The following is a 12,979-nucleotide window of genomic DNA, read 5'->3' on the forward strand; positions in this document are numbered from 1 at the left end:
CAGGGTTCTGGTTTAACCTGTTCCAACTTGCTGTTTGTTAGATACTGCTGGAGGCGAGTGTTATTTGTAATCAACTCAGAACCAGAGGTATTTCAGTAAGGCCTCACTGGAGTAAAGGCAATGGACAGTGGCAGATGGAAGAGTTGGAATAAGACCATAACCAGAAGCAGGGAGAAGTAGATGAGAGGAGCCAAATAAAGTCAAAACACATACAGCATGGAGACAGGCCTTCAGCCCAGCTAGCCCATGCAGACCAAGATGTTCTTCTAAAACTTTTCTGTCCATGTACCTGTCCATGTGTCTTCTAAATGTACCTGCCTCAACCAGTTCCTCTGAAAGCTCATGCACATCACCTTCTGAGTGGAAAAGTTGCCCCTCAGCTTCCTATTAAATCTTCCACCCTAAATCTATGCCCTCTAGTTCTTGGTTCCCTAACCCTGGGAAATAGACTGTGCATATTCACTCTGTCTATGACCCTCATAATTTTAAGCACCTCTATAAGATCATCCTCACTCTCCTATACTCCAGTGGACAAAGTCACAACCTCCTGAACCTCTCGCCATAACTTTCCCTCAAGTACCAGCAACATCCTTGAAACTCTCCTCTGCACTCTTTCCAGCTTTCCAGAAACTGGTGACTTATTCTGAAAGTATGCTGACCTTGCTTTAGATACAGTATCCCAACAAGGAGAACATCCTCTCGACATCCACCCTTCCAGTGCTCCTTGGAAACTTTCATCTCGGTTGGATCACCTGATGGAGACTGGGGAGATGAGGGACCAAATGTAGAATTGTAAGACCTTTGGATCTCTAGAAAGGATCCAACCAAAGGAGAAACAATCCCAGATTTGAGGCCAATGTCAGATTTTCCACCTGTGTGGGAAAATTTATCTGGTGACAGTTGATATTCTTCAGATTTCTGAGCATTGGAGTTCTTAGAAAGCACCCACTCACTGAAGACCAATTGAAAACCGGAGAGGCACCAAGAGTAGCCCAGGAACTGCTAACTGTGGCTGAGTCAGCCAGTAAGATCCTGCTCAAGTATTCTAGCTCTCCCCAATAGCCAACCCAAGGGGTGGTGAGCTGGCAGAGACATGTGAGTAGGTGAACTAGAACCATGAATGCCAAACAGTTCAGGAAGACCTCTAGAAGTGGCCAAAGCAAGCAGATACGCTGCTACACCAGGAGAGCCCTTCAGCTCTCAGCACTGAGAGTCAGGAACACAGTGGGAAGGAAAAGAGGAGCAGATGGTTGAGAGCATTTTCCTAGCAGTAAACAGCATTAACAATTTGTCCAGGTCCAGTCAGCCAAGAAAGTTCTTCAGAAGGTGAAGGAAATATAGTATGTTCTCAATGATTCTCACCACTATAGAAAACATCCTAAATGGATTCATCAATTCCTGATATAGCACACTTCTGCCCAAAACATTCTATTTGGACAGGTTTGAAGGGCATTCTAAAGTCCTACGTAGCTGAGGTTGGGCAGGGTCTGGGATTTTCTTTTACTTTCTTGTGCCTTTCACTTAAAGGGGATGTACCATAGACTGTGTGCATGAAATTTCAGTGTATGGACAATCATTGTTCCTTCAATGCTCTAACCACGGTGAGGACTGTTTCAAATCATCAGGGACAGGATGCCCCAGTTCCAAGCTGTTCAGAAGAAAGCGCAGTGAGGTTAGTGCCTGATCCTGTGAGATGTTCCTGTGTACTTTAGGTGACCAATACAGTATTTCCAATGTCTCAGAGTGAATAGGCAGGTATTGAAATTGGGATACGGTCTCTACTACAGTGATGGACCACACATCTGCCTGTAGCAAGATAAATAAACTAAGACTTGATAATGACCAGGTCATAAGGTTTGGTTAAGTATACCAAAGGACATCTGGATAGGATACTCTCTGTTCTTTGAATCTTGTATTAGGGCATAAGTTTGGGTCTTCGGTTTGTGCCTGCACCTCTCTACCAGCAGGAGGGGAGGCCACTCCTAACCATGGCTGGCATCTGGATTGCACTAACCATCTCAACAGTAAACCTTTACACTCTGCATTGTTAGAGGAAATACAATCTATGAGCAAAACTAATAAGTAGCTAACATTCGCAAGCTGCCGACTTGGTAAACAGGAAACCCTTTAAGTCCCAAATATTTAATTTGTTCTTTCTAAATCTCTTTTATCCACATATTCTTTTTTGATTTATTTTGTTGATTTTGACGTGATCTACACTGAGCATAGAATGTTACAAGAAGAAACTCTCAGCCTATCTTCCTGGGGACAGTTCTATGTTAGAAACCTTACCCGCAGTTCTTCCTCGTGTTCCTGTTGAGTATTTATTCAACTCCCTGTTTAGATTTACTACCCACACTGCTTTCACCATTGGCCAGTCATTTTCATTCCAATCCCCATTCCCGTTCTGACAAGTCGGCCCGTAGCCTCTCCTATTGCTGTGGTGAGGCCACTCTCAGGTTGGAGGAGCAAAACCTCATATTCTGTTTGGGTAGTCTCCAACTCGATGGCATGAACACTGATTTCTCTACTTCCAGTATTCTTTACCCCCCTCCCCCTTCTGCCTTTTACCATTCCTCATTCTGGCTCCCCTCTTACCCCCTTCTCTTCTCACCTGCCCTGTGGTGCCCCACTTCCTTCTCTTTCTCCTGTGGTCCACTCTCCTCTCCTATCCTTCCTCTTCAACCCTTTATCTATTAACTTCCAGCTTCCTATTCCAATCACCCCTCCCCCACACACCTGTATGTACATTGAAGTCGTACAAAAAGGAAAATGATAACGGAATGCTTTGTTTACAGAGAAAGTGCAGCACGGGCAAACAATTGAGGTGCAAAGGTCATGACAAGGTAGTGATCAATGAGGTCTTGATAATTCATGGGCATTTGAAGATATTTCCAACATTGCGAAAATTCAAAAGATGCTAGAAAGCTGGAAATTAGCTTAGAAGCTATGTAAAATTACACCTGTTTTCTATAATTGTCTGCTGGAGACATTGAAGCCACTCATTCCAAAATAGCCATTAATTTACAAGTGATTGGGAATGGTCTACAAATATGAAAATAAAATTCTTAGCTCAGGGTCATATTGCCTAAAAACTAGTTCAATATACACCCAGTGACCACGTTATTCAGCACCTAATAAAGTAGCCATTGAGTGTATGTTCATGGTCTTCTGCTGCTGAGCCTATCCACTTCCAGGTTCGATGTATTATGTGTTCAAAGATGCTCTTCTGCACACCACTGTTGTAACACACAGTTACTGTCGCTTGAACCAGTGTGACTATTCTCCTCTGACCTCTCACATTAACAAGGCATTTCCCCCACAGAATCACTGAACGTCTTTGTTTTACACATCTTTCTTTGTCAGACTGTCTGTAATTCTTGGAACGCTTGTGCATGAAAATCCCAGGAGATTAGCAGTTTCTGAGATACACAAAGCACCCCATCTGGCACCAAAAAAACATTCCACAGCCAAAGTCAGTGAGATCACATTTCTTCCCCATTCTGATGTTTGGTCTGCACAATAACTGAACCTCTTGACATGTTTGCATGTTTTTATGAATCAAGTTGCTGCCACCTGATTGGCTGATTAGATATTTGCTTTGCTGAGTAAGTGTACAGTAGTACCCAATAAGGAGGCTACTGAGTGTATATTTTTATGCATGCATGGGATTTCTTGCTTCGTCTAAAGCAACATCACTAATCTCACTTCTGAAGGTGAAAATGGGCAGGCTGCTAGAATAATTGGAATAGGTGTGCTGAGGAACTCTGCCTATTCCTGATGAAGGAATAATGGAAAACTTCAGAATGGTGTGCAGCAAGAGAGGAATTTGCAGATGAAAGTGCTCCATTGTCTTTCCAAGAAGCTAAAATCACAGATTTGATTGGTGCTAACAAGGAACTCTTGGTGTCTAGCTAAATAACTAATGTTCATTTTCTGAGTATAGTCACAGTGATGAAAGAAATGGGCATTCAGGCTAATGATACAATATTTATCAAGTGGGCTGCTTTGTTTTGTATACTGGGACATCTCTTAAGGGTTGTTGGACTGGGCAAGAGAAGACTATAAGATATAGGCCCATTGAGTCTGCTCTGCCATTCAGTCATAGCTGATCTTTTTCCCCCTCCTCACCCCCACTCCCCAGCCTTCTCCCCATAACCTTTGGTGCCATGTCCAATCAAGAACATATCAAGCTCTATCTTAAATACACCCAATGACCTGGCCTCCACAACTGCCTGTGGTAATACATTCCACAAATTCACCATCCTCTGGCTAAAGACATTTCTCTGCATCTCTGTTTTAAATGGATGCCCCTCTATCCTGAGGCTATGTTCTTCTGCCCTAGACTCCCCCACCATGGGGAACATCCTTTCCACATCTACTCTATCTAGGCCTTTCAATATTCGAAAGGTTTCAATGAGATCCCCCCTCATCCTTCTAACTTCCTGTAAGTACAGACCCAGAGCCATTAAATGTTCCTCAAATGATAACCCTTTCATTCCTGGAATCATCCTTGTGAACCTCCTCTGAATCCTTTCCAATGCCAGCACATCTTTTCTCAGATGAGGAGCCCAAAACTGTTCACAATACTCAAGGGGAGGCCTCACCAGTGCCTTATAAAGCCTCAGCATCACATCCCTGCTCCTGTATTCTAGCTCTCTTGAAATGAATGTGAACATGGCATTTGTCTTCCTCACCACCAACTCTACCTGCAAGTTAACCTTTAGGGTGTTCTGCACAAGGACTCCCAAGTCCCTTTGCCCTTCTGATATTTGGATTTTCTCTCTGTTTAGAAAATAGTGTACACCTTTATTCCTTCTATCAAAGAGCATGACTATACACTTCCCTACACTATATTCCATCTGCCACTTCTTTCCCCATTCTCCCAATCTGTCTAAGTCCTTCTGAATACTCCCTGCTTGTTCAACTCTACCTGCCCCTGCACCTATGTTCATGTCATCTACAAACTTGGCAACAAAGCCAACAATTCTGTCATCCAAATCACTGACGCAAAATGTGAAAAGAAACTGTCCCAACACCTTCTTCCTAATGGTGGCAGTGAGAAGAGAGCATGGCCTAGATGGTGAGGGTTCTTGATGATGGATAGTGCTTTCCTGTGTCAATGTAGATGTGCTAAGTGATGGGGCTAGCTTTACCTGTGACAGACTGGGCTGTATCCACTACCTTTTGTAGACTTTTCCATTCAAGGTCATTGGTTTTTCCATACCAGGCCATGGTGCAACTAGTCAATACATTCTCCACTGCACATCTATGGAAGTTAGTCAAAGTTTGAGATGACATGCTGAATCTTGGCAAACTTCTAAAAAAGTAAAGGTGCTGCTGTGCTTTCTTCATAATAGCACTCACGTGCTGGACCCAGGATAGATCCTCTGAAATAAAGTTGCTGACCCTCGCCAACTCTGATCACCTGTTGAGGACGGCTCATAGACCTTCAGTTTCCTCCTCCTGTAATCAATAATCAGCTCCTTGGTCTTGCTTGTACTGAGTAAGAAGTTATTGTTGTGGCACCACTCAGCCGGATTTTCAATCTCCTTCCTGTATGCTGATTCGTCACCACCTTTGATTCGAACGACAGTGGTGTAGTCAGCAAACTTAAATATAGCATTGGAGCTGTGCTTGGCCACACAGTCATAAGTGTAAAGCAAATAGAGTAGGGGGTTAAGCAGACAGTCTTGGGTCCACCTGTGCTGATGGTGATTGTGGAGGAGATGGTTTTACAAATCCAAACTAAATGGGTCTACAGTTGAGGAAACAGGATCCAATTGCACAAGGAGGTATTGGGGCCAAGGTTTTGAAGCTTACTGATTAGTTTTGAGGGAATGACAGTATTGAATGTCAGGCTGCAGTCGGTAAATAGCATTCTGATATACACACTTGCACTATCTTGATGTTCCAGGGTTGAAAAATCTGATGAAATGGCATCTGCTGTAGACCCTTTGTAATGATAGGCAAATTGGAACGGCAGGAGTTGATATGTTTCATCACCAACTTCATCACTATGGATGTAAGTGCTTCTAGGTGATTGTCATTAAGGCAGTTTACCAAGTTCTTTACTTATTTACAGTATACGTTGAGATACAGCACGGCCTAGTAATCCCCCAGTTTAATCCTTGCCTAGTCACAGGACAATTTGCAATGACTAATTAACCTACCAACCGTATGTCTTTGGACTGTGGGAGGAAATGAGAGCACCTGGGAGAAACCCCAGCAGTTACAGAGAGAATGTGCAACCTCCTCACAGGCAGTGGCGGGAAATGAACCCATGTTGCTTGTATTGTAAAGTGTTGTACTAACCACTAAGCTACCACCTTCTTCAACACTGGTGAAATTGAAGCCTGCTTGAAGCAAGTAGGTGTCTCAGATTTCCAAAGTGAGACTTTAAAGATACCAGTGAAAACTCCTGTCAGTTGATCAGCACAGGTCTTTAGAACTCGGCCATGTACAATGGGCCGGGTGTTTTCCATCGGTTCACCCCTTGAAGGATGCTCTCACATCGGCCTTAGAAACTGAAATAATAGTGTCTTTGTGGGCTGTGGGAGTTTGTGAAGTTGCTTCCATGTTTGACAGTCAAAACGAACATAAAAAGCATTGAGCTCATCTGGGAGTGAAATCTTGTTCTCATTGCTGTCTCTTGGTTTCACTTTGTAAGAGGTGATAGCATTAAAGCCCTGTCACAGCTGTCGAGCATCCCTCAGTGATTCAAGTTTAGTCCAGAGTTGCCACTTTGCATGTGAGATGGCTTTCTGGAGGCCATACCTGGACCTCTTGTATTTTGCTTGGTCGCCAGACCCGAATGCCATGAATCTGGCCCTCAGCAGTTTGCAGATCTCATGATTTATCCAGGGCTTGGAGCTGGGGGAAGACTGAAAGATTTGTGGGGGAACACTCGTCTGCGACTGTTTTCATAAAGTCCATGACAACTGTGGCGTATCTGTTCAGATCCTCTAAGTCAGTGAACACGGCCCAGTCCACCAACTCAAAGTGATCGTATAGCCTCTCCTCTGCCTCCTGCAACCACTTCTTTGTTGTCCTTACCTCTGGAGTCTCGCTTTATAGCCTCTATCTGTAAGGAGATAGAAGGAGGACGGCTAGATGATCTGATTTCCTGAAATAAGGTCGAGGGATGGAGCAATAAGCATTCCTAATTGTAGTGTTGGGACCACTTGTGCTGCAAGTGATATGTTAATTATAATTGGGCAGAGATTTCTTCAATCAAGCCTGATTGAAGTCCCCAGCAATGATTTGAAAGGTCTTGGGGTAGGGTGTATCTTGTTTGCTGATGGTGGGTCTCAATACCTCATGTGCCTGCTTAACATTGACCTTTGGCAGTATGTAAACTGCAGTCAGAATCACCCTTGGTAAGTAGAATGGTCAGCAGTTAATCATTAGATACTCCAGGTTGGGGGAATAAGAGTACGACAAAACCACCACATCCCAGCACCATGAAGAGTTTATCCTGCAACACAGACCTTTGGCCCTCTTTGAAACAGCCGTTCACCCCTCGAGTCTTCCTGACATATCCAGAGTGTCTGAGGTGAGCCATGTCTTTTGAAACCCAGAACACAGCAATACCTCATTTCCCTCTGATACAGCAATCTTGCCCTGAGTTCCTCAATCTTATTCTTTAGCAACTGTACATTTGCTAACAAGATACTGGGTAGAGGAAGTTTTAGTCTGCTTTGGGATCTTCCCCTTCCGGCCATGGTGATGCGCTTTTTTCCACTTACAGGTACCGTGCCTGCATCCCTGAGAGTTCGGTCCACTGACTCCTTCAGAAAGTCATGCAATTGCTAGTTCGTTAAAATGGCTCAAAAGTACGTTACTTAAAGCAAATTTCAGGCTGCAGTTTATAGTGAGAGTAGTTCAGACGTATATTTAGAAGTATTGTAAGCTGTCTGCAAGCTGTCACTGTATTTCATCAGTGCCATCTTGCCTTGCGATAGTTTAGTTGAATCGTGTTTGGGGTGAGTGAGGCGTCTTTTGATGTTGGGCTCAGTAGTATTGCTGTACACTTGAAATCCATCACCTGATAGTCTGACCTTTGGCCTCTATGCAAACAAGTGTTTGTGACCCATGGTAAAGTAGTTCAACATTTGGTCCCTGTTACCTGACCTTCCCCGTGTTCCTTCTCTTCAAACAGGTGATATTCCGCGCCCTCTCCCCGGCACACTCCATGCAGGACCCCTACAGTCCTCAAGCTCAAGAACTGTTGAAGGTCACCAACATCCGGATGCGAATGCTGAAGCGGCAACCGTGTCCCTGCTTGGCACAAGTATCCAGCCTCAAACCGCAAGCGTTTGCGCACTACGCAGTCTATGACTTTATCGCCATGGGCAGCTGCTTCTGCAATGGCCATGCTGAGCAGTGTGAGCCAGCAGAGGGCTTCAGGCCAGAACAGGACAACACTCACACCATGGTACGTATGTCCGCCAGAACGTAGGACCAGCACTCCAGCGTGGGATGGTACTGTGGCTGCTGCTGCCACAATTAATGCTGATTTGATTGACTTGCCTTTTTTTCCCTGTCACAGACTCATAGCAAAGCTCATTATTCCTTCTGCCGCTGTCGGTTCAGAGTTAAGATCTGTTTGTAGGTTGGGGGACTGCTTTGCAGAGAACCTTCACTCCAACTGCCACACTCAGTGCCCACCTACTTTAATTCTAGTTCCTATTCCCATTCTGACATTGGTCCATGGCTTCCTCTACTGCCATAATGAGGCCTCTCTTAGGTTAGAGGAACACCACTTCATATTTCATCTGGGTTGCCTCCAACCCAAAGGCATGAGACTTGATTTCTCTAACCTGGTAATTTCTGTCCCCACTCCATTCTCTCTTTTTCCATTCCCTTCTGACTACCTCCTTACACCTTCTCTTCTCCTCACTTCCCCATCACCTCCCTGCAGTGCTCCTCTTCCTTCCCTTTCTTCTACGATCTACTCTCTTCTCCTATCAGATTCCTCCTTCTTCAGCCCATTCACCTGTCACCTCCCAGCTTCTCACTTCATCCTCCTTTCCTCACCCATCCAGCTCCTCCATTACTGAGTTTCACATATCACCAGCCAGCTTGTACGTTTTCCCCTCCCCTCACCTTTTTATTCTGGCTTCTTCCCACTTTCTTTCCAATCCTGATGAAGTGTCTTGGCCCAAAATATTGACTGATCATTTCCCTCCAAAGATGCCACCTGACCTGCCGTGTTCCTCCAGCATTTTGTGTGTGTTGCTCTGTTTGTTATGGTCTAGACTTTGCTCACTTTGGATGCAGTTTCCATATTTCTCAATGTACCTGCTGCAAACAAAGGTGGAAGTCTCCAGCCAACCAGACAAGCATTGCCAGCAATTTCCTGTCTGAATTCTGCTGCTGGAACGTGCCAGAGCTAGAGTTTGTAGTTAGCCCCAGTTTTTAGATGGGAAGGGCCTGGCACAGGATCTGAGATTTTGTTCACTTGGGTGGGGACTTTAAGGTCATGTGGAAGAACGAGGTGTGTTGTCATCAGGTTATTATTTCTGTTTTGTTAAATATTTTAAGTTATTTAAGTGTTTCTAAATGTTATATTGTTTGTTAAAATGTAACAAACAATGGGACATTACATTACAGTGTGGTCTAACCAGGGTTTTATTGACTTCGTGGCTCTTGAACTCAATCCCCCAACTAATGAAGGCTGACCACCCTATCAACTTGTACAGCGACTTTGACAGATCTGTGGACGAGGACCCAAGGACCCTCTGTTCCTCCACGTTGTCAAGAATCCTGCCATTAACCCTGAATTCTGCCCACATTTGATAATATTTGTTTTTTGTTTAACATTTTAATTGCTTAAGTGTTCCGAAGTTTAACATTGTTAAAATGTTTTAATTGCTTAGTTTTGATAATGGTTTAAAAATTTTCAGAAACATTTATAAATATTGAATGTTTTTCAGAGCTTTGACAAGAAATGTGGATGAGGACAGGCTTTTACTGTTTGAGACAAGAGCATCAATTTTCCAGATTTGGGAATGATATGTTTTGGGGAAATTGCAGAAGTGGGAGAGAGTGTGAGAATTTTGGGATTGGAGTGGATTTATTAATGTCACACGTACCAAGATACAGTGAAAAGCTTGTTTTGCGTACTGTTCCTACAGATCAATTGAGCTAGACCAAGAACAAAAGCAGAGTGGAGTGTAACAGCTGCAGAGAAAGTGCAGTGAGGTGCAAGGCTTAATATGTAGATTGTAAAGCCAAGAGTCCATCGTATTGTACTAGGAAACCATTCCTCACTACCAATATAAGCACAGACCAACGAAGAATCTCCACCAGCATCCAGGACAATATTCCTCCCTTGCTGTCTTGTTACAGCAGGATAGAAGTTTCCCTGAGCCTGGTATTGGGTGCTTTCAAACTTTTGTTTCTTCTGCACGATGAGAGCGGTGAGAGAAGAAGATGACCAGGACGGGTAAGGGGTTGGATGATGCTGGCTGCTTTACTGGGGCAGCAAGAAGTCGAGACAGAGTACATAGAGGGGAGGAGGTCTTTCCCCAGAGCTGGTGTGAATGTCTTCCCGTTCTGTGTCTCATGGTGCTACAGGAAAATTGGGAGGCAGGTAGTTAGATGTATAAGCATTAAATAGGATTTTACTTCATTTCCAGAGAGCTTTTGAGATATTTAACCAGCTTATAAAGATTAGCCTCACTTTGTTAACATCTAAGGGATGAGATTTGTGTTTCCATTTCTTAGTTCAACAACACACTTTCAATCTGAAAGCAGTGTTCATCAAATACTTATGTCACTCTGTTGCTTAAATGTCATTTTAATGAGACTGAAGTAGGCATTCAGAATAAATGGTTATATTTCAGAAATGTAATTGAAGTGCCACAATAAGGTACAATTAAATTTTATTCTTTATTTCTACTTTTAGGATTTGGGTATCATGCCAGTATTTATTACCGGTCCCAACTAGCTCTGTTGATTGCGTGCTGGTTTTCCATGTTTTCCAGTGTCTCTGCTTTACCAGGTTACCACCTCACCTTTGGGTCTTCCAAGTGATTCTGCAGATGCTGAAAATCCAGAGCAACACTGGATGCTGGAGGAGCTTTGAGCCACTGATGAGGCCTAATTTGAAGTATTGCATGCATCAGGTCACCTACCTGCAGGAAAGATGCCAGTAAGATTGAAAGAATACACAGAAAATTTTCAAAGATGTTATCAGGAATTGAGGACCTGAGTTACAGGGAAAGGTTGAATAGGTTAGGGCTTTATTCCCTGGAGCCCAGGAGAATGAGAGAAGGTATACAAAATTGAGAGGTATTTATAGGGTAAATGCAAGTAGGCTTTTTCCACTGAGGTTGGATGAGAATAGAACTAGTGATCATAGGTTAACAGTGAGAAATGAAATATTTAAGGGGAGCATGAGGAGGAACCTCTTCACAAAGAGGGAGCAAATTGTAAATAGATGTGAGTTCAATTTCAACATTTAAGAGAAATTTGGATAAGTACATAGATGGAAGAGGTATGGAGGATTATAGTTTAAATACAGGTCAATTGGACTAGGCAGAACAATAGTTTGACATGGACTAGATGGGCTGAAGGGCTTGCTTCTGTAGTCCTCTAAGTCTATGACTAGCTCAGTAGGTCAGGCAGTGTCAATGGAGAGGGATAAACATGATGAAAGATCTCAGTCTGAGACATTGATTGTTCATTCCTCTCCATAGCTGCTGCCTGACTTGCTAAGTGTGGTGAACTACACATACCTGTCTGGACACGCCCCTCTGCTGACTGCTCCTGTGGCTCCTCCCACTGACTGTGGCTCCTCCCACAGACCCCGGTATAAAGGCGATTGAGGCCTGAGCCCGGCCCTCAGTCTCCAGGATGTAGTATCGTGGTCAATTACTGCTTGTTCTTTCTTCCAGTCAATAAAAGCTGATATCTCGCCTCACGTTCGGAGAGTTATTGATGGTGCATCACTAAGTTCCTCCAGCATTTCATGTGTGTTGCTCAAACATGGCGTGTGCTTTCTTCACCACTCTGTCTCCCTGCAGGGAGGTCTGAATTGGACCCTAAGGACCCACCGGACATTAGTGGTGTTTTAGTCAGTGTTGTAAGGGTCAAGACCTGTTTACTGCTCAACACTGAATGATCGAGATGGGTTTAGACCCAATCGTTAACAATCTGCTCCCTCTGCAACCCTGGAGCCTTTGCCCATCAGTACACTGCCCTGCCCTCCTCATGGCCACTCAAAGTTGAAGCCGATCACACCCCAAGGCGAAGCGATGCTTCTCAGCTGCTGGTGCTGTAAATGTTTTACTGTTCAGTGCCAGCAAGGGGGACGGACATCAGGGGTCCTGGCGGCATTGCAGGAATGCATGGCGATAACCCTGGTTAAGGAAGTGAGGAATGCTCTGCTCTTGCAGAGAGTGATTCAGGTGCTCAGTATTTTCATCTGCCTGGGCATGCCTGCAAATCCTTCACTGTCACTGTGTCAGAATCCTGGAGCTCTCTGCCAGGCAGTGTAGTGAGAGTTCCTTCACTACACCAGCTGCTGGGGATTAACAAATCCCACCTCTGGGTAACCAGACATTGAACAATTAATGCCAGTTTTGTGGCAAGCTGGAAGTCATTAGTCCATCCAATCTATCAGGAATCTGACTATAGCTAATGTAATGCTGTTGGTTATGATGCGTGGTGGATTGAATGGCCAGCGCCTGTACAAACTATTGCTATATTCGACTGGGGTGTAAACAAAATATTTAACATGCTGATGGACTGCAGTGATTAACTACTTGATTAAAAAAAATAATCTCATTCCATCTCAAAAACAGTCTGCATCAAATCAGCTGCACTCCAATCCAGATATGTTTATTGAAAAATATCATTGACCAATAATGCACAGCTTTGGCTTGATTCCAGAGCCAACAGCGCATAACATAACTTTGAGGGAACAAGGAACACACTTTGTTGCTCCCTGGTCTGTCATTCACTCCATCAG

The 12,979-nt window shown here is 44.0% G+C and overlaps 1 protein-coding gene across 3 annotated transcripts in view; it reads left to right on the forward strand.

The window, feature by feature from the left end:
• Nucleotides 1–12,979, forward strand: part of LOC140738549 (netrin-4-like) — a 381,089-nt gene that overhangs the window by 331,910 nt on the left and 36,200 nt on the right. For all 3 annotated transcript variants that reach the window (XM_073065979.1, XM_073065980.1, XM_073065978.1), the window contains exon 3: nucleotides 8,162–8,437. In XM_073065979.1, coding sequence (XP_072922080.1) covers nucleotides 8,162–8,437 — 276 coding nt within the window. The remainder of the gene's footprint in view (nucleotides 1–8,161; nucleotides 8,438–12,979) is intronic.

This window comes from Hemitrygon akajei, chromosome 14 (genome assembly GCF_048418815.1).
Source record: "Hemitrygon akajei chromosome 14, sHemAka1.3, whole genome shotgun sequence".
NCBI classification, from domain to species: Eukaryota; Metazoa; Chordata; class Chondrichthyes; order Myliobatiformes; family Dasyatidae; genus Hemitrygon; species Hemitrygon akajei.